Consider the following 19,913-nt stretch of genomic DNA (forward strand, 5'->3'; position numbering starts at 1 on the left):
CCAGATTTTGCCTCAAGCTATATGCATTGCTTGAGGACGCGGGTGGCGCTGTGGGTTAAACCACAGAACCTAGGACTTGCCAATCAGAAGGTTGGCGGTTCGAATCCCCGCAACGGGGTGAGCTCCTGTTGCTCGGTCCCTGCTCCTGCCAACCTAGCAGTTTGAAAGCACGTCAAAGTGCAAGCAGATAAATAGGTACCGCTCCGGCGGGAAGGTAAACTGTGTTTCCGTGCGCTGCTCTGGTTCGCCAGAAGCGGCTTAGTCTTGCTGGCCACATGACCCAGAAGCTGTATGCCGGCTCCCTCAGCCAGTAAAGCAAGATGAGCGCCGCAACCCCAGAGTCGGTAACGACTGGACCTAATGGTCAGGGGTCCCTTTATCTTTACATGCATTGCTATGCTGCCTCGGGGCAGGAATTGAATTCCTCCCAAAAGGCTACAATGCTATAAATGCTTTAAATTTATTGCTTTCACTCTGAATTTATGGGAGATTTAGAACAACTTTATATAACATCCACAGGAATGGTTTGCTTGCTAGTTAAACATGAGATGCCACAAATGATTAAACAGGCATGAGCATAAGAGTCAAAATGAAGTTGGACCACAATCAACATCTAGGCTTGTACAGCAGCTTTTGTAGGAGCATAATGTGCAGGGCACCTTAAATGCTTAGAGCCTAGAGCTACTTAGCAGGGATACTAAAAATAGAGACTAGGTAGATAAAACATAGGTACTGCCCTTGTGACCCAACTATGATATATTAGAACAAAAGAGACAAAAGATGCGATAATTTTTTCAGAAGTTGGAATCCTCTTATTTAATAGTGTTTGAAAATAAATTCAGTGCTCTTTATTCAAAGTTTTGATTCAAATTATAAGTAACTGCAACTATAAAACCACAATTAAACAGTACATTTTTTACATTTAATATATTTACATTTACTGTATCTTTTAAATGTATGCATTGATAGAAAACTAATAAACTTCCCCTCCATTCATATTTGAAAAACAATACAGACCATTCTTTCTTTATTTGCTTCCTGAAATCCAACACACTCCAAAGAATTCTTTGTATTTATTTGTCTTGACCTTGTCGCTCAATAATCCCAGCCTTCAGAAATTTGTCTAGCTGAAGGGCAGTATGAACTACGCAAACTATTATGCTAGTACAGAAGTGCCAGCAAATACCTTTTCCTCCAACTGTTATAAAACAGTTGCCTGTGGGTATAACACAGCAGACATAAGAAACCTAACCCCTCCCTCCTAAGTGTTGTTGTAACCAAGTATTTGCCTATATAATCAACTTTTAGCCAGATTTTTGAATAGTGCTTCAGATAAGCACCATTATATATCGAGGAGGAAATGGGATGGGATGGCAATGAGAAGCCATGTCCCTCCAGGGCATCAGCTGGCCACCTTTATGGTGGCTGTGAATTCGGCCTCTGCGTGAAAGGAAGCCTACACATGTAGAATGTTGTCACAGAACTGCCTCCCCTTCATAGACACAAGGCCATGGGAGAGGGGAATGGCTAGTGGGAGCATGAAGAATGGTTTCTGAGCACAATCTCACTATTCCTCCTATGTTCACCCACTGCACAAGGTCACCCATCTAAATATCCCTATTATTCTTTTCAGAGTGGATTAAAATACCATAATACCACTGCTGAGCAAAAAATGGGAGAGAGGATTTCCAGTTCCTCGACACAAACCCAGAAGCTGTTCCAACTGTCTTACAATCCACCTTAGTGCAAATCCCAGAGGATTCAAAAATATTCCACACGCCAAGACAACCAACATCAAGTAGCGCCATCTCTGTTTTCCCAGTACAATGATTTTTGCATCACAATGCAATTGTTTCATATCAATGGGTGTAGCTGAGCCTCTCTCTATCTGCTGTTAAGACAAGACCTCACACAGGCTGGGCAGAACCTCTGCACCCTTAAAATGCTTCTGTCAACTTGAGTAGAGGTTAAACTACAGGGAGCCCACTGAGCAGCATATGCAATCTGAAGGCAGCGGGATCTGGAGAACAGAGAGAATGGACTATGCTGCCATGGGAAATGAGGTAATAGGATCACACAATGAATAGGATCAGCCCTACAAGCTGTTTTATCTATTTATTTAATGTATTTTTTTTTTAACCACCCTTCATCAGAGGATTATACTGCAGTGCACACAGCGTTCGAAACTCCCATTGTTCTAGGCGCATTTTGTGACAGGGAATTACATAAACGCAAGCAGTTTCTGAGCTCTGGGCGCAGTACTGCGCCTAAGATTTCAGATTAAAATTGCCACTGTGACTCAGAAGTAAATCCCAACCAAGTTCAATGGGGCTTCCTCCCAAATAAAACGTGCATGGATTGGGAACCTGAACACTTTCTTTTCTTTTAAACCCAACATGCATTGTTTAGGTTTTAGTTGCCTTGTTTAATGTACTTTAAATGTATGGTGTGCTTTTAATTTGAAATATACTAGCCAGTTAGTTATGATGGTCTAAGTAGTGCATGTTCAAGTGTTATCTACCCTCAGTCACATAAAAGGTAGAGGGACCCCTGACCATTAGGTCCAGTTGTGGCCGACTCTGGGGTTGTGGCGCTCATCTCGCTTTATTGGCCGAGGGAGCCGGTGTACAGCTTCCGGGTCATGTGGCCAGCATGACTAAGCCGCTTCTGGCGAACCAGAGCAGCGCACGGAAACGCCGTTTACCTTCCCGCCGGAGCGGTACCTATTTATCTACTTGCACTTTGAAGTGCTTTCAAACTGCTAGGTTGGCAGGAGCAGGGACTGAGCAACGGGAGCTCACCCCATCGCAGGGATTCGAACCGCCAACCTTCTGATCGGCAAGTCCTAGGCTCTGTGGTTTAACCCACAGCGCCACCCGCGTCCCCTCAGTCACATAGCGATGCTTAAAATCAAAACAAATTTTGGAGCGGGATCATTGAAAGGCCCTTAAGTCTTAGGTTTGTGAACTGGACCCTCAAGGTGGGTGTCTCTGCCATTAGTTGCACAGGCCTTTAATATGTGTTAATTGTGGTGCCAAAAAGATATGTTTATATGCAGTGCTTTTTTTTCTGGGGGGATGCGGGGAGATGCATACCCCTAAACATTTTATGAATCTAAGTTTGGCCTCACTGAGGGGCAGTATTTCAATATGAGTGGGAAAATGAGAGTACCCCTAAACATTTTTTAAGGGGGGAAAAGCACTGTTTATATGAAGGAAAGGGTGTGTGGGGAGAATCGAGGGCTTCTCTGCAGAGTGGAAGAAAAGGAGGGCCTTTTGCTGCCTCCCCACTTCCAGCCACTCTCTGAATACTGCAGAAGGGACCCCCTTAAGAATATGGCGGGGGGCGGCGGCAGGGGAAGCATAACTTTTGAAGATGAGGACTAGACCATGTGAAATGCTGCAGTTCATTCATTTTCAGCTTTGTATTCTTGTTATAAAAAAGGGTGCCTAGACATTCCATTGTTGCACCCATAACCTAGGTTTAAGGTGCCATTTGGCTCCTAGCTTTCATATCTCAGTTTCTAATACAGAGTGCACAGTATGAATAAAAATATTCACACAACCTATGAATACAATTAGTAAAGTGCAGAGGATTCCCCTGCCATAAAGATGGACATTAACAGTTCAAATAAAAATATTGTCATTATAGGAACAAAGATAAAAAAATTATATGATATACACACCCTGAATAAATTTGCTAGCTGTTACTGCTAAATTTCATTTTTAAAAAGCATAACAAATGTTTTTACCTTTTTATTCAGCCATTCTCCAAGACGTTCAGAACAACATACATAGTTGTCTGAGTGATTTTATACCAACAGCATGGTGAGAATGAGAACATGACTGCCCCAACATTACCTAATGAGTTTATTGTCAAACAAGGATTCGAATTTGGGTCTCCTAGACTTGGTTCATTCAACTATACCAGGGAATGAAAATCTGTGGCTCCCAGGATGCTGCTCAACAACATCTCGAGGGCCACAGATTATCCACCCATGAACACATCTTTGCCACTGATAATGTAAAGGGGGTGGGGAGGAGATGAACAAGGCAATTGATTACTCAACTTCCAAGAACTGGGTGAGATGGGAATCAGCTAAAACAACCTAACATCTGGATAGGGTGGTGCCACTCCAGAGCAGTACTACACAGTTAATGGGATATAGGCAACACTAATTTAATTGTATTTCATTATTTTATATGTAAGCTGGCTTCCAGAGCTTACATATAAAGACATGCTTGATCAAATAAATGTAGATACAGCATTCTACCCATAAACCTAGACCAAAAGACCCCCTCATGAAGCAAAATATCTGGTAATAAAACTGAATTTCCTTTGATTAATCTTTTTTTACATAAAAAAATCCAAAAAATGGCATCACAAATATTGCCATTATCAAAGATAAAGTAAAACCTATACATAAGATAAGCAAGAAAGGGAAAACTACAAAGACAATAAAATCAGTGCTATATATGTAAATAAATAAAATTACAGACCAAGTATGACTAATGCTCCAAGCATTCATGCCACTTCTATCAAGAAGAGAGATTGCTGGGTACCAGCTTGGGGGAGTGCAATGACCTACAATGTTTTGCTTCCCTCCACACAACTGGTTTGTCAGAAGGAAACGGTATTGTATTCCTTTCATTGCTTTCTTCAAACCACTAGGCCTGATTGTCCACCACCATTTTCTTAATTTCTGCTCCAGATAGACAGATCAAACTAAGTTTCTAGACATATGTAACATTTTTAAATTTCAATATATCATTACCACTAAACCTTTTACATTTTATACACTGTTGGGCATTTCACTCGTTTCACACAATCCTCTTGAGATTCTGGAACATACTGCAGCATGTCATCAACTGAGATCACTATAGGAACCTAAGGAGCATTGACGAACGTACTAGAACTGTATTTGTCAAGTAACTGACAACACAGATGAAAAACCAGGAAAGATGTAAAATGAACTGAGTTCCTTTATGTGTGGACTGTTCAAAGAAAATGCCCAAAGCGGAGATGTTTCAACTGCTGCTTGCTGGATGGAGCACGAAAAGGATATTGCTTTGCTTTCTGCCTACTTACTCCTCCTTGCCCTTTTCTACCTAACTGTAAAGTATAATTAACAAGAATTAGCTATTGTCTGATTATTTTATCATGTTTGTTGCCTTATTTTAATGCTGGAAACCATTTTGTGATTTCATTTTCAAAACTAAAAAAGCAACGCATCAGTGGAAATATATGTGCATGTGTGTATACACACACACATATATACACTCAGCAATCCCACTGTGTTTTCACTTCTGAATAGTTTTCTAGAATATAACACAGTACTGTAAATAAATAAATGGTGGTATTCATCAGTAGAAAATCTGAACGATATAAACAGCAATTCTAACAGTAACCGATGATAACCACCAAGTAAGCAGGTTTGAATTGTTCAGTTCATTTCCTTAAATGTAAACAGCAGCTTAAACCAGGCCAGGGCAGTCCAACAAACTGCCCAAGGGCTGCATGCAGCTTTCGGCAACATTTGGCACATGCCCCACAGCCCTCGTGCTGCCTTCCCAAAGCCAGGTAAGTAAGGCTCTGGGCTTTGGGCAGGAGGTGAGAGGACTCTAGGACACTGTTAGAGCCCTCTCACCTCTTCCCCAGAGGCCTCTCACCTCCTTCCCAAGCCTAATTAGCAGTTTCCCAGCTTTGGGAATAAGTTGGAAGAGCTCTAGGACACGTTTCCTTCCAAAGATCCCACATCTTGCTTAGCTGGCTTTGGGAAAGCACCATGAGGGCTTGCAGTAAAGGTAAAGGGACCCCTGACCATTAGGTCCAGTCGTGGCTGACTCTGGGGTTGCGGTGCTCATCTCGCTCTATAGGCCGAGGGAGCCAGCATTTGTCTGCAGACAGCTTCGGGTCATGTGGCCAGAATGACTAAGCCGCTTCTGGCGAACCAGAGCAGCGCACGAAAACGCCGTTTACCTTCCCGCCGGAGCGGTACCTATTTATCTACTTGCACTTTGATGTGCTTTCGAACTGCTAGGTTGGCAGGAGAAGGGACCAAACAATGGGAGCTCACTCTGTTGTGGGGATTCGAACCGCCGACCTTCTGATCGGCAAGCCCTAGGCTCTGTGGTTTAACCCATAGCGCCACCCGCATCCCTGAGGGCTTGCAGGGAGGTTATCAAATTTTGGCCTCAGTCCTCCCCCCCCCCCTTTGCATATGACAAGGCCCATGGGTTCTAAGTTGAAGTACTCTTGCAGCCAACTTGGCTTGAAAAGTTGGGTCACCATTAAACTGTTCTCACTAATCCAACACTGCAATAACTGAAAAAAGTGTATTAATTCTGATGTTTAATTCATTAGCTGGAATAGACAACTAAAAATCCTTAGTAAAAGGGGTATTTTAGAAAAGCCTTATGCAAACAAATAAGTATACCTGGTTTTAAATTGACTTCACTCAACATTCATAACCCCACTACGAAATAAAAACACATGTCCTCTGAAGCTATAACACAATGACCAATATCTTTAAAATGGACTGTAGTTCTTCAATTTCCCTTCTGTTCCTAATGGACATGGATTTTAAAAAGTTTGTAAAGCTCAAGCAGGAGATCATGTTGATTCAGCTATATGCTTTAAAAAAGAGGAAAGGTGCAGAAGAAAGGGAAAACAGACAGAAGATGTTATCAATATATGAGAAGTTCAAAGAGAAAAATGAGGCTTGTTTTTTTCCAGTCAATTGTGCAATTTTTACTACACATACCTAAGAGATGAGGCCTTTCCAGTTTTCATTTTCTATCACTAATCATGACGGAACAAAAAAAAATCCTTCCAGTAGCACCTTAAAGACCAACTAAGTCAGTTCTTGGTATGAGCTTTCGTGTGCATGCACACTTCTTCAGATGACGGAATTATTTCCATCCCAGCTATAATCATGACGGAATTATTTCCATCCCAGCTATAAGGCTCCTATATACAATATGATTTACTCACCTTATGACTATACTATGATTCAAGCCAACATACTTTTGACATCACTATTGTGTACTAGGAAGAGCTACACCTTTTATTAATAGCTCTCTTCCATTAAAATGTTTGTACCTTGTTATCAAGATCCTCCATTTAGGCCTTAAGACAAAGGCCATGCCAATGAATCATTTGCCTCTTTTCTGCATCAGTTTAGTTCTAAGGAGCTTTCCCCAGGTAGCCCTTGGCCTCCCTTTCTGTATATCAACACAAGAAACATGCTCTTGGAAGCAACCTTTTATTCCCCCCCTCTAATTTATATTTATTCTTCTTCTAGTCTGTCCCTGCCTCTATGGAACCCTCAAGATTATTCCAAGCATTAGCTGGTCAAAAATAAAGCCTTTGGGAAAAAGGTGCTCATTGAGCAGGTGGTTACACTTGGATTTTGGAATTTTCCATAATCTGATTTCCAGCTGCATTTTGTTACTGAAACAGTATTCAACATCCTGGTGTAGGCAAATAAACGTCCTATTAATGCTTCTGGACCTCCTGGTAGTTTTTGGCAACTATCAAACTGGTATCCTGCTCAATGTTTAAAGTGAGGAGTAGAGGTACTACATCTACATGAGCAATGGGGACCCTGTAACCCTCCATATGTTGTAGGATTTAACTCCTAGCAAGCGTGTCCTATGGTAAGGAACATCAGGAACCACGGTCCAACATCTGGATGGCCATATGTTCCTCCTAATCGTAATGAATGCACTGAAAGTCATCTAGGAGTTTGGGGGCCAGACTCTTTGGGAGCTGGCGTACAGCTTCTGGGTCATGTGGCCAGCATGCCTAAGCCGCTTCTGGTGAACCAGAGCAGTGCACGGAAACGCCGTTTACCTTCCCGCCAGAGCAGTACCTATTTATCTACTCGCACTTTGACATGCTTTCGAACTGCTAGGTTGGCAGGAGCTGGTGACCGAGCAATGGGAGCTCACCCCGTCGTGGGGATTCGAAGCGCCAACCTTCTGATCGGCAAGTCCTAGGCTCTGTGGTTTAACCCACAGTGCCACCCGCATCCCTTGTGTGTGTATATACATACACACATATACACTGCATATACACACACACACACTGTATATCATGTATATATATATATATATATATATATATATATATACACACATTTTTTGTGTATATGTACATGTATATAGTGTATACATATATATAAAGTCATATATATATATATATATATATATATGCTCACACACACATATACAAACACACATTGTATATATACACACACATTGTAATTAGATTATATATATATATGTGCGTGTGTATATATTTGTATATCTGTGTGTGTATATTTGTACATATATACACACATCCGTGTCTAAATACGCATACACACACACCCCCACGATAACAAGAGAGGCGTCTCTCGTTCTCTGGCCCCCCTTTCCCCCGCTCCTCTCGGGAGCGCCTCGGAGGCCCCCGGCCGCGTAGGTGCGAAATGCCGGGAGGCGTCTCCCCCCGCCAGCCAGGGAACGGAGGCCTGGGAGGAAGCGCCTCCGGAGGGGCCTCGCCGCGGAGAGCGGCCCACCCACCTTGAGCGTGGGGTACTCCTGCACCTTCAGAGTCATCGAGAGCTGAGCGGCCGACTCCTGCACCGCCATCTTGGACCGAGCACCAAACGCCGCCGCCGCCTCCGCCCGCGCCGCTCCTTCTCCTCACAGAATCCTGAGGGAGCCTTCGGTACCCCCTCGCGAACTGCACCCTGGGAGAGAAAGCTCTTCCGCCTCCCCCCCCCCCCCTCCGGCCTTCGGATGACAGACGAGTCCAGCCCAAGGGCCCTCGCTCGCTTCCTTCCTTCCTTCCGCTCCCCCCCCTTTCCCCCCCTCAAATGGTTCGAGCCATCAGCGCGACGCGCTGACGCAGGGAAGCAAGGCAGCCAATCAGAGCGCTCCTCCGACACCCGTTCTTCTCTTCTCTTCTCCGTCTCTCTCTGTTTGCGATGTTTTCTGCTTTCCGAGCAGGAATCTGTAAAAGCAGGTTGGGTTGGGGAGGAAGTGACGCGAGGGGAGGGGCTTGACGAATCGAGGCGAGGCTTCGGGTTCGACCTGATTGACATCTTCCGGTCGCTGCGCGCCGTCGGCCAATCCAAGCCGGCGGTGGGCGGGACTTTCTAGACGTGGAGTCTGAGGCGGCGCTTTCGAGTTCAGTTTGGCGGTGGCCGCTCAGCGAGCGAGGCGGCTCCCTCGATGGTCTCCTTCGTCGAGCAGCAAGGACAGCCGGCCTGGTTTGTTCCACAATTGTTTCTTCCGGTTGGAGCGACGGGAGTGTTTCTGAGCGTGTACAGAGTTGTTTTCTTTCTAGGCTGGGGGAGGGGAGAGTTTCTGTGTGTGTTTAATGGCCTTAATGGGTTTATTAAACTTATATACTGCTTTCTCATAGTGATTGGTGTGTGTGTGTGTGTGTGTGTGTTTGTGTTTGTGTGTGTATAAAATGAAGTCAAATGTTTTATACGGAGGTTTTTTTTTTAAAAAAATACTTTATTAAAACCTTGTCATAGTTCAGTAAGATGAAAGAAACAAATCGAAATAAAATGAAATGAAAACACAGAGAAAGAAGAAACAGCAAAGGGAAGAAAAGAGGAAAAATAAAAAGGACTTCTGATTTTCTGTCTATTGGTTACATAAATGAAATTGTTCCAAATGCTCACTTTAGAATGATATCCAACAGATCTACTTTCTGTTAGGCAATATTTGCCCAGTCTTCCAACCCAAATGACTCAGATTAGTTCATTTTTCTTTTTACACAAAAAATCCAAAAGGGGGTTCTCTATTGTTATTAATACATTTCAACAGTGGTTTTTCTGTAATCAAAATTAATTAATTTGTATACTGCCCTATAGACCTGTAGTTCTCAGTGTGGTTGCAATATAAAATCACAACATAAAAACACAAAATGCATAATATCAAGAGCCCACTGTGAGTGTATATTAAAATAAGATTACACAATTCTCTTATTATTTATTCATTAATTTGAATCCAGTGCCATATCTTCCTGTTGCATTTACTGTGGTTTTCCATCCTGTTTTTTAAAATCCCTTCCATTTATGTTTCTTCCATTTCCCTTCCCCTAAAAAGTGCCAGAGGTTTGATAGCTTTTTCCTCTGAATTCACTCCAAGTCGTGCACAGAGTACTTTCTCTCTCAACTCTGTCTCTGCCAGATCAGTATATCTCTTCCGCTTCCCATCCATGCCTTCTTTCCACCTCTGCAGCATCACAACTCTCATTTCTCTAAGCACCTGTGGGAAGGACTTTTCCACTTCACCTGCTGTTGCCTCCAACTCTACCATTTCATGTTCCTGTTCTGGCACTCCTTTTTCCATATTGAGCTTTGAAGTCTTGGTGTCCTCTTTTCGCCTTCATCCAGGCCTGGGCAATGGATCACAGCTTGTCTGCCTACTTGGCCAATGGCAGGTGCGCTGTGATCTCTGCCCCTGGCTTCACTCTGGTCCTCATCTGCCCCATGGGCTTACTTATGTAACAAAGAGTTAAGTGTAGTGATTACTTTATTTTCCAAGTAAACACACTGATCAGTGGTCAGGTTCGCTGACAGGGCTTAGCAAGCAAGTGTTGGCAAGTGAGTATGTCGTACATTGTCAAGAAGTCCAGCATGCATCAGCAGGAATAGGTTGCGTGTAATGACTTGTTTATGGGACACGGGTGGCGCTGTGGGTTAAACCAAAGAGCCTATGGCTTGCCGATCAGAAGGTCGGTGGTTTGAATCTCTTGACGGGGTGAACTACCGTTGCTCAGTCCCAGCTCCTGCCAACCTAGCAGTTTGAAAGCACGTCAAAGTGCAAGTAGATAAATAAGTACCACTCCGGCGGGAAGGTAAACAGCGTTTCCGTGCGCTGCTCTGGTTCGCCAGAAGCAGCTTAGTCATGCTGGCCACATGACCCGGAAGCTGTACGCTGGCTGCCTCGGCCAATAAAGTGAGATGAGCGCTGCAACCCCAGAGTCGTCCGCGACTGTACCTAATGATTGGGTCCCTTTACCTTTAATGACTTGTTTACAATATAATACTATAAATAGGCAACACACATGAAATCTAATTTAGATTGTTTCTGAATTGTGTGACAAGCAGTTAACAGTTGTGCAAGTGCAATAAATTTTAAAAAATTAATTCATATTTGATACCTTCTATCTTTACGGATTACAGAGCACATACAAATTGTATTATTATTGTCTCAATAAAACAGCAATTTACGCTTGAGTATTTTTATACATTTTCTTACACATCTACCATATCCTTCCCCCGAGACACATCCTAACTATGGAAAGCTCTGCAAAACAAAATATATTACCGTGTGGTCCCATCTCATGTGAGGGTTCTGCCCCAGAAGCAGTACACTTTTGCAAAACCACACATAGCCAAAAACTGCTGGCTCTCAAGGGAGGGAACCACGACCCCAAGGCCCTCCCCGTGTCTCCACTTTCCTCACTCCTCCATAAACAGTTAGCAGCATTGAGAGGACCGTAGCAGATTGATTTTCCTCTTTTCCTCCTGTAAAATTAGCAGCCTCCTACAGCTGTGAGATGAGCAGGGAAGCAGTGCAACGCAGACAGAGGGAGAAAGAAATCTGGCTCTCTTGGCTGCAGTAGGGAGGAGAGAAGCGTGCAGAAGCTACAGCTCCACTGCAGATCCATGGTGTCAAGCTCAGTACCAAGGAAAGCAAGTTATGGGGCCTCAAATATCCAGATAGCTAATCAGGCCTGCAGAACCAAGTGTGCACACTGACAAGGCTATCCAGATAACAGGCCTGGCTAAACCCTCACCACCCATTCAAGGAAAATAAAGTCCTTGAAGGCTGAACAGGAGGCAGAGCAGCTCATGAGCATAGCTCTGTCAATAGTACTGACCTTGAAACAGGACGTCCGACAGGTTCCTGGCTCGTGGGTGCACAGGCAGCAGCTGAGAGGCTGGCTTGATGTCACCTTTTGCCAGCAGCACACCCCTTCTGAACCGCACAACCCCCACTGCCTCCTCAAAGGGCATGTATTTCACAGAGACCATTTCCTGTGCAACCCTGTCCCCTTTAGGGAAGGAAAGAATATGAACGAGGTATATTCCCCAGAGGAACGCGGGTGGCGCTGTGGGTAAAACCTCAGCACCTAGGACTTGCCGATCGTATGGTCGGCGGTTCGAATCCCCGCGGCGGGGTGAGCTCCCGTCGTTCGGTCCCAGCTCCTGCCCACCTAGCAGTTCGAAAGCACACTTAAGTGCAAGTAGATAAATAGGTACCGCTTTATAGCGGGAAGGTAAACGGCATTTCCGTGTGCTGCGCTGGTGCAGGCTCGCCAGAGCAGCTTCGCCACGCTGGCCACGTGACCCAGAAGTGTCTGCAGACAGCGCTGGCCCCCGGCCTCTTAAGTGAGATGGGCGCACAACCCCAGAGTCGGTCACGACTGGCCCGTATGGGCAGGGGTACCTTTACCTTTTATATTCCCCAGGCAGGAGGGAGGAAAAGGGTCCAGAGGTCCAATCCAGGTAAGGACCTTGGCTTCTGTCCCCTATACATGGGAAACCAAGAGGGCACCAAACACAGCCCTGCTTTAATAGTGGGAACAACATTCCCTAGGCAGTCTTGATACAGCCACATGACCATGTGCTCTCTATCACATTTGAATAATTTAGTAATATTTATTTCTGCTTTCAGTAAGCAAAAGCAGCTGCATATTAACTATCATCTGTATGAATACAGAGACTGAAAAGCACCAGTGACAAATGCAAATATTCAAATATTTCCAAACTGGAGTTCCGGGCACGCAAGTTGCAATGGCATCGTTATGTGTGGAAACAATATAATAACATTGAAATCATTTTCTTGATAGCTTATTTGTTCTAATAATGTGGTAAGACATTGAATAGATGGCGCTCTAATAGGAAGAGTAGGAGTTTATAATTAGGCTGTGCGTTCTCATGTTGCTCAAGATAGGATAGTTACTTCATGTTTAGTTAAAATGTACTAATATTGTCAATAAAATATTGTCTTGTTTAGCATATCTAGGACATTATTTTGATTTCCCAACATAAACATAGTGATTGTTTTAAAAAGAGCAGCAGGCTGTTTATACTGGCCGAATCTGACAATATAATTGATGTTTCACATTTATAGCTTGGTATTTGGGGCTCAATAAATCATCTTCAAAATGTTGCCGGTAAGATTGGGAAAATGAGAAACAGAACCTGAAATTGATAGGTTTATCTATCTCTCCCTGTGCCATCCCCAGGTTCCTGACTGGCCACAATTCAAAGTTTTCTGCCCTCTTGGCAATGTGCTCAGTTCCTTGGCTAAGGAGCGGAACCACATGCTGTGCTAAAGTGATACCAACCTCTAAGTTTTGATTACTTAGATCACCTGTCTTTCCATGCCTTCCATTAACTGTTTATTGCCTGCTGTCCACCAATCTCAACATTAAAGGCTTTGGAAAGAATCCTCCTTTGAGTTCTTGTTCTTTTGCAACTGGCAGCCAGGACTTTAACTCAGAACTTGAGATTCTGGCCATGCATGGACCTCCCCCCCACTTTCTCAACCAAGCCTGGAGATTTTTATCCTGACTTTGGGGAGTGGGGAGTGCTTGACCAAATAACAACTATGAGCTGGTTCTTCCTCTAATATCCAGCAGATGGTGCTGGCATAACATAACTCAGGTGACTTAGTTTTTTAAAAGGGCAGGCTCAGCCTTCTTTCAAAATCCACAAACCCCAAAGACTCTGTTTTCCTAGATCATAAAGATTAAGCGGTTGTCAGGGGGGGGGGGCAGCTGAAAGTTTCAGCTGTCAGTGCAGATTTAAAATGTCTAAAATCTAGGCTACTTGAGGTAAAGTGCAAGGTAGTGCACAAACCTATAGGGTAACTGGCACTTTTAAAAGTGTGCCCTTGCCAGTAAATGAAACAGAAATAAAGTAATAATAATAAATTTTATTTATATCCTGCCCTCCCCAGCCAAAGCCGGGCTCAGGGCAGCTAACAACAATAAAACAGTACAACAGTACAACACAACACTCTAAAATCATTCATTATAAAATTAATTCAAATCAAACCAATGGCAACCATAGGGCCAGAGCTCCACGAAAATTGCCAGAGGAGGGAGTCAGGCTGTGCTCTGGCCAAAGGCCTGGTGGAACAGCTCTGTCTTGCAGGCCCTGCGGAAAGATGTCAAGTCCACACACCAAGGAGTGACGCGTTGACAATTTCCCCCAAGTGCCACCCTCTGTCCCTGACCAGAGAGAAACGAGCGCAGCCATTGAAGGAATGTGCCCTGGATCCCCACGTCGGCAAGGCGGTGGTCCAGAAGTTCGTGATCGACCATGTCGAAGGCTGCTGACAGGTCTAGAAGAATCAGCAGCCCCGACCCGCCTCAATCCAGCTGCCTGCGGAGATCATCTGTTAGGGCGACCAGAGCCGTCTCAGTCCCATGACCTGTGCGGAAGCCGGACTGGAATGGATCCAGAGCCGATGTTTCATCCAGAAACACACCAAGCTGTTCAGCAACCACTCTCTCAATCACCTTACCCAGGAACAGAAGATTCAAAACCGGGCGGTAATTGGTTAGATCTAAGGGATCTAATGATGTTTTCTTTAAGAGCGGGCGCTCTTAAAAGCTTTTCAGTAGCATTACTAAGAGTGCTGACCCTCCAAGTGTCCCTGTTTTCCAGAGACAGTCCCAGATTTACAGAAACCACCCCAGTTTCTGATTTGATCCCAGAATGTCCCGCTTTTCCCTATTTTCATCAAAATTTGGTTTTTCTCGATGTTGCAGGGTGTGGAGTTATGTGACCCCCGAGCCAAGGAGATAAGTAACTATACAACCTTTAGAAGACATCTGAAGGCAGCCCTGTTTAGGGACGTTTTTTTCGTGTGTTATGTTTTTTATATGTTGGAAGCCGCCCAGAGTGGCTGGGACAACCCAGTCAGATGGGTGGGGTATAAATAAAAAAGTTGTTGAATAGGATATCCCTATTCAACTGGACACTGAGGTCCAGCACCGATGGCATTCAAGCGGTTCCCTCGCTGCGAGAAGCCAAGTTACAGGGAACCAGGCAGAGGGCCTTCTTGGTAGTGGCACCCGCCCTGTGGAACGTCCTCCCACCAGATGTCAAAGAGAAAGATAACTACCAAACGTTTAGAAGACATCTGAAGGCAGCCCTGTTTAGGGAAGCTTTTAATGTTTAATAGGTTATTGTATTTTAGTGTTTGTTGAAAGCCGCCCAGAGTGGCTGGGGAAACCCAGCCAGATGGGAGGGGTATAAATAATAAATTATTAATATTAATATTATTGTTATTATTTTCATCGGAGAAAAGTTGGAGGGTATGTGAGTGTACAAAACTGGACTCTCAGGAAGAAAAGCAAGTTGATTGAATTTGAGCCACGCCTCTTGGCTCAAATTGGCTCCTACAGAAGCTAGAGTGAATTATAAAGGTAAAGGGACCCCTGACCATTAGGTCCAGTCGTGACCGACTCTGGGGTTGTGGCGCTCATCTCGCTTTACTGGCCGAGGGAGCCGGCGTACAGCTTCCGGGTCATGTGGCCAGCATGCCTAAGCCGCTTCTGGTGAACCAGAGCAGTGCATGGAAACGCCATTTAGCTTCCCGCCGGAGCGGTACCTATTTATCTACTTGCAATTTGACGTGCTTTCGAACTCCTAGGTGGGCAGGAGCAGGGACCAAGCAACAGGAGCTCACCCCGTTGCGGGGATTCGAACCGCCGACCTTCTGATCGGCACATCTTAGGCTCTGTGGTTTAACCCACAGCGCCACCCGCGTCCCTATAGGGTGAATTAGCCAGGCATATAAATTTGGAGCCAGCTGCACCGAGAGCTAGAAGGAGCCCCAGCTGACAGAGCTTCTTGGCACCAGCCGACAATGCGTAAAGCGGGGTAAGCAGTTGTGCGAGTTTGGTAGCAGGGCAAGGAGGTCAGGGCACCCCACTCTGCCCCTTCTTTCTTTGACATTGAGAAAAACCAAACCCTCAATAAAGTCAGTTATACTACAAAAACAATCATGCAGGTAGAAAGCCAGCAAGGGTGTGGGGACTTTCCAGTGTTTTGCATTGTCAGTCACAAGTTGAACTATCACCTTTTTGGCAAACTCCACAGCTGTGCTTAAGAGACAGCAAGTGCCACACTCTCTGGGTACAAGCTTGTTTGCTTGGGGGCTTGGCACTGTCAGATTCACGTATAAGCTAAACAAGCTATAGCTTAGGGCCCCACTCTCTTGGGGGTCCCCAAAAAATTAAAGGAAAAAAACCTGGAAATGTACATTTCCAAAATATAAGATAAAAAACAAATAACATAAAACCTACATACAGCAACAGTGTTTTGTGTTGCGTAGGCTCCTATGATGTAAGTCATGGGCCCCACCTGCTAGCCTGCTCCCTAAAATATCACTGGTTTGCTCATTTCTATATATCTGGTGCCTACATTCTGCATGTGCAGATGGCTTTACGATACGATAATCTTTATTGTCATTGTCCCATGCAGAACAACGAAATTGAAAAATCTACATAAGACATTCAAAACCCCAAAAGCTTGCTATCCCAGCTATCCCAACCTGGTTAGCCCCCTAAAAACTCTGATACCCCATTTTTAAATACAATGTACAGACTCCTTACACTGCCTTTAAAACCAAAATTGCATTTGGGTTTCTCAGGCTGCTAGTCCTAGTTTTTATAACCCTGTACCTTCTTCCAGAAGGCAGAAGCTGATAGCTATTAGGTCCATAAATTACCATATAGCATATATTCAACACAAAAAAACAGTGACAATTTGTTGTTGACAAAGGACAGCTGGACATATAAAGGGCCCCGTTACCTTCAGTAGCTTAGGGCCTCATCAAACCTAAATCTGGCCCTGGGAAAGCTAACACAGGTGTTGAGAAGGCAGGTGATTACCCTGACCTGCCCTCTCCACCCCACCGACTGCTCCTGAAGATGGGAAAGTTGACTTCCATATTCCTGACAGCTTTACATTATTTTTTTTTTTTTGAAGTTGTTTGGGCATAAACAGACATTGAGACTTCTGTTGTGAAGGCCTCTAGCATTTTAAAGTAAATATGGTGCTGGATTTTTCAAAATACCATGATCAAATAAACAATATGGTATGTTAGAGGACGACGACAAGGTGTTGACGGATGAGGAGGATGAGGAGTTAGCAGATGTTCATGGCACTTTTGGCAGCAGAGGGATAGAAAGAAGAACAAATTATTACTCAGGCTTCATGGTAACAGAGACCCTATTCAAGAAACATTGCATAGCTTTCTATGGCTTTAAATGTTCTGAAGGAAGCAGTTTGGATTTGAGCCCTTGGCCTTGATCCTCAGATACTTATGAGATGTTTCATGTAACTCAGACAACAGTAAATAAAAAAATAAGAAGTATAATGACAGAGGCATCAAATTTGTAAATGGATTTGCATCTGTTCTGAATGATGAATGGGAAAGTACAGTGGTACCTCAGGTTACATACGCTCCAGGTTACATACACTTCAGATTACAGACTCCACTAACGCGGAAATAGTATCCCGGGTTAAGAACTTTGCTTCAGGTTGAGAACAGAAATCGTGCTCCGGTGGCACGGCAGCAGCGGGAGGCCCCATTAGCTAAAGTGGTGCTTCAGGCAAAGAACAGTTTCAGGTTAAGAATGGACCTCCAGAACGAATTAAGTACTTAACCCGAGGTACCACTGTACATCATAACCTATCCTGTCTCCATGTACCCTTCTATTCTGCCTTGGTCAGACCACACCTGGAGTCCTGTGTCCAGTTCTGGGCGCCACAATTTAAAAAGGATATGGACAAGCTGGAACATGTGCAGATGAGAATGAACGAGATGGTCAAGGGTCTGGAAACCAAGCCTTATGAGGAACGGTTGAAGGAGCTGGGTAAGTTTAGCCTAGAAAAGAGGAGACTGGGAGGAGATATGATGGTCATCTTCAATTACAGTCATACCTCCGGTTGCGAACGCGATCCGTGCAGGAGGCACGTTCGCAAGCCGCAAAGTTTGTAGTCTGAAGCGCTGCGTCTGTGCATGTACGCGACGCAATTCAGCACTTCTGCGCATGCGTGTGATGTCATTTTGCACTTCTGCGCAATTGTAAGTGCCGAAACCCGGAAGTAACCCGTTCCGGTACTTCCAGGTTCAGCGTGGTCCGCAACCTGAAAACACGCAACCCACAGCGTTCGTAACCCGAGGTATGACTGTATCTCAAGAGCTGCCGCATGGAAGATGGAGCAAGCTTGTTTTCTCCTGCTCTGGAGGGTAGGAACTAAACTAATGGCTTTAAAAGAAAGGAAGATTTTTCTGATGATAAGAGTTGTTTGACAGTAGAACGGACTCCATTGGAAGGTATTGAAGAAGAAGAAGAAGAGTTTGGATTTGATATCCCGCTTTATCACTATCCGAAGGAGTCTCAAAGCGGCTAACATTCTCCTTTCCCTTCCTCCCCCACAACAAACACTCTGTGAGGTGAGTGGGGCTGAGAGACTTCAGAGAAGTGTGACTGGCCCAGGGTCACTCAGCAGCTGCATGTGGAGGAGCGGAGACACGAACCCGGTTCACCAGATTACAAGTCTACCGCTCTTAACCACTACACCACACGGGATTCCTTTCTTGGAGGTTTTTAAGCAGAGGTTGGATATCATCTGTCATGGATGCTGTTATGTACTGAAGTTCTCACCCTGGGCCAGCAGGGGGATACTGTAGATAGTTCAGGTCCACATATGCAAATAAGGGATCGAAAGTGACGTTCAGTGATTGGATAGTTACAGAAAATGGTTACTGTTGCGTTCTAGTGGAGCTCTATATAAGCAGGCTGGCTGAACTCTTCAGTTCAGTTCTGTTCTGGCCTGTGAATAAACAAGAGCTGTTTGAAGAATTGCTGTGTCGTCTGATATGTTTACCCACAACTTAACAGATGCTTTAGTTGAGATTCCTGCCTTGCAGAGGGATGGACCAAATGATCCTAGGGGTCACTTCCAACTCTACAATTCTAATACTATTCTTATGTAAAACTGAGGGGTTTTTTTGCTCGTTTGCAAATAAAAGTTAAGTCTGCACTTCTGTGGTACTCTACTAGTTTAGAGCTGTTTTCAGTGTTTTTATTGCAAGTACACAGATGGTGATATTTGATTTCCTGTCAGATTTAATGAACACAAGACAGGAGGAATAAGAACATTTGTTTGTTCAGCAAAGTTCATTGTGTGACTTTTGATTCATAAAGTGCTTACCGTTGTGTTGCTGTTTTATTTGTACAATGTGGTTATATGTTTAACCAAATACAGATGTTAATCATGAGGAATTTTGCAAATTACAGATTGCTAGGTTCCTGTAGCGGGTTTAATCAATAATGTTTAATGATATTGTATATTTTGTATTGTGTATTTCATTGTTGTACACCACCTAGAAATGTGAGCATGACAGGTGGTATATAAATATCCCTAAAGAAATATATGCAATGTCCACAACAAAACATCATTGAACAATACTGTAATGGTTCTAGGGGTTGCTCGTGCGTAAGTTGCCGCCACTCCTGGCTAGGTTGCCTGGTTGAACCCTTTCTGTCTGGACAGCCCTTCACCGTCAGTGGGCGTTTCTTGAACTTCTTCCAGCAAAGAAGTTCTTTGATGCCAAGTCTCTGCCTACTCTCCCTGCACAGAAGTCTTCTGCGCAGGGAGGGTGTGGGCAGCGGAGTACCCGTGCTCTCCCCGCTGGTCTCCGGTGAAGAGTCCTGGAGCCTCCTCTCCGATTCCCCTATCTGCCTCCCTTCACCACTGGTGTTACGCTGATTTCCGTCCCCAGCAGATGGGCTGCCTCTCTCCCTACTGGGACCCTCTCCGGCATCCCTCTGGAGCCTTCCCTCCGCCTCTGGCTCTGATGGCAGTTCCC

The 19,913-nt window shown here is 44.5% G+C and overlaps 1 protein-coding gene and 2 long non-coding RNA genes across 8 annotated transcripts in view; 1 reads left to right on the top strand and 2 right to left on the bottom strand.

The window, feature by feature from the left end:
* MAEA (macrophage erythroblast attacher, E3 ubiquitin ligase) overlaps positions 1 to 9,026 on the bottom strand; it is a 28,203-nt gene extending 19,177 nt beyond the window's left edge. For 2 of the 6 annotated variants that reach the window (XM_083738485.1, XM_083738483.1), the window contains exon 1: positions 4,790 to 4,851. Coding sequence is in view for 2 of the 6 variants with exons in the window: in XM_083738481.1 (XP_083594607.1) it covers positions 8,565 to 8,633 (69 nt within the window). In the remaining 4 variants the exon portion in view is untranslated. Of the gene's footprint in view, positions 1 to 1,707; positions 1,819 to 4,789; positions 4,852 to 8,564 lie in introns of those variants that run through there. The other 4 variants (XM_083738481.1, XM_083738480.1, XM_083738482.1 and 1 more) reach the window with 4 other exon arrangements.
* The window catches only part of LOC310844418, a 157,899-nt gene that overhangs the window by 88,589 nt on the left and 49,397 nt on the right, over positions 1 to 19,913 (bottom strand). The window lies entirely within an intron of this gene.
* Positions 1,926 to 19,913, top strand: part of LOC310844411 — a 42,752-nt gene continuing 24,764 nt past the window's right edge. The window contains exon 1 of the long non-coding RNA XR_014564100.1: positions 1,926 to 2,063. This is a non-coding gene — a long non-coding RNA (uncharacterized lncRNA). The remainder of the gene's footprint in view (positions 2,064 to 19,913) is intronic.

This window comes from Podarcis gaigeae (genome assembly GCF_964106915.1).
Source record: "Podarcis gaigeae genome assembly, chromosome: 5".
Classification (NCBI taxonomy): Eukaryota; Metazoa; Chordata; class Lepidosauria; order Squamata; family Lacertidae; genus Podarcis; species Podarcis gaigeae.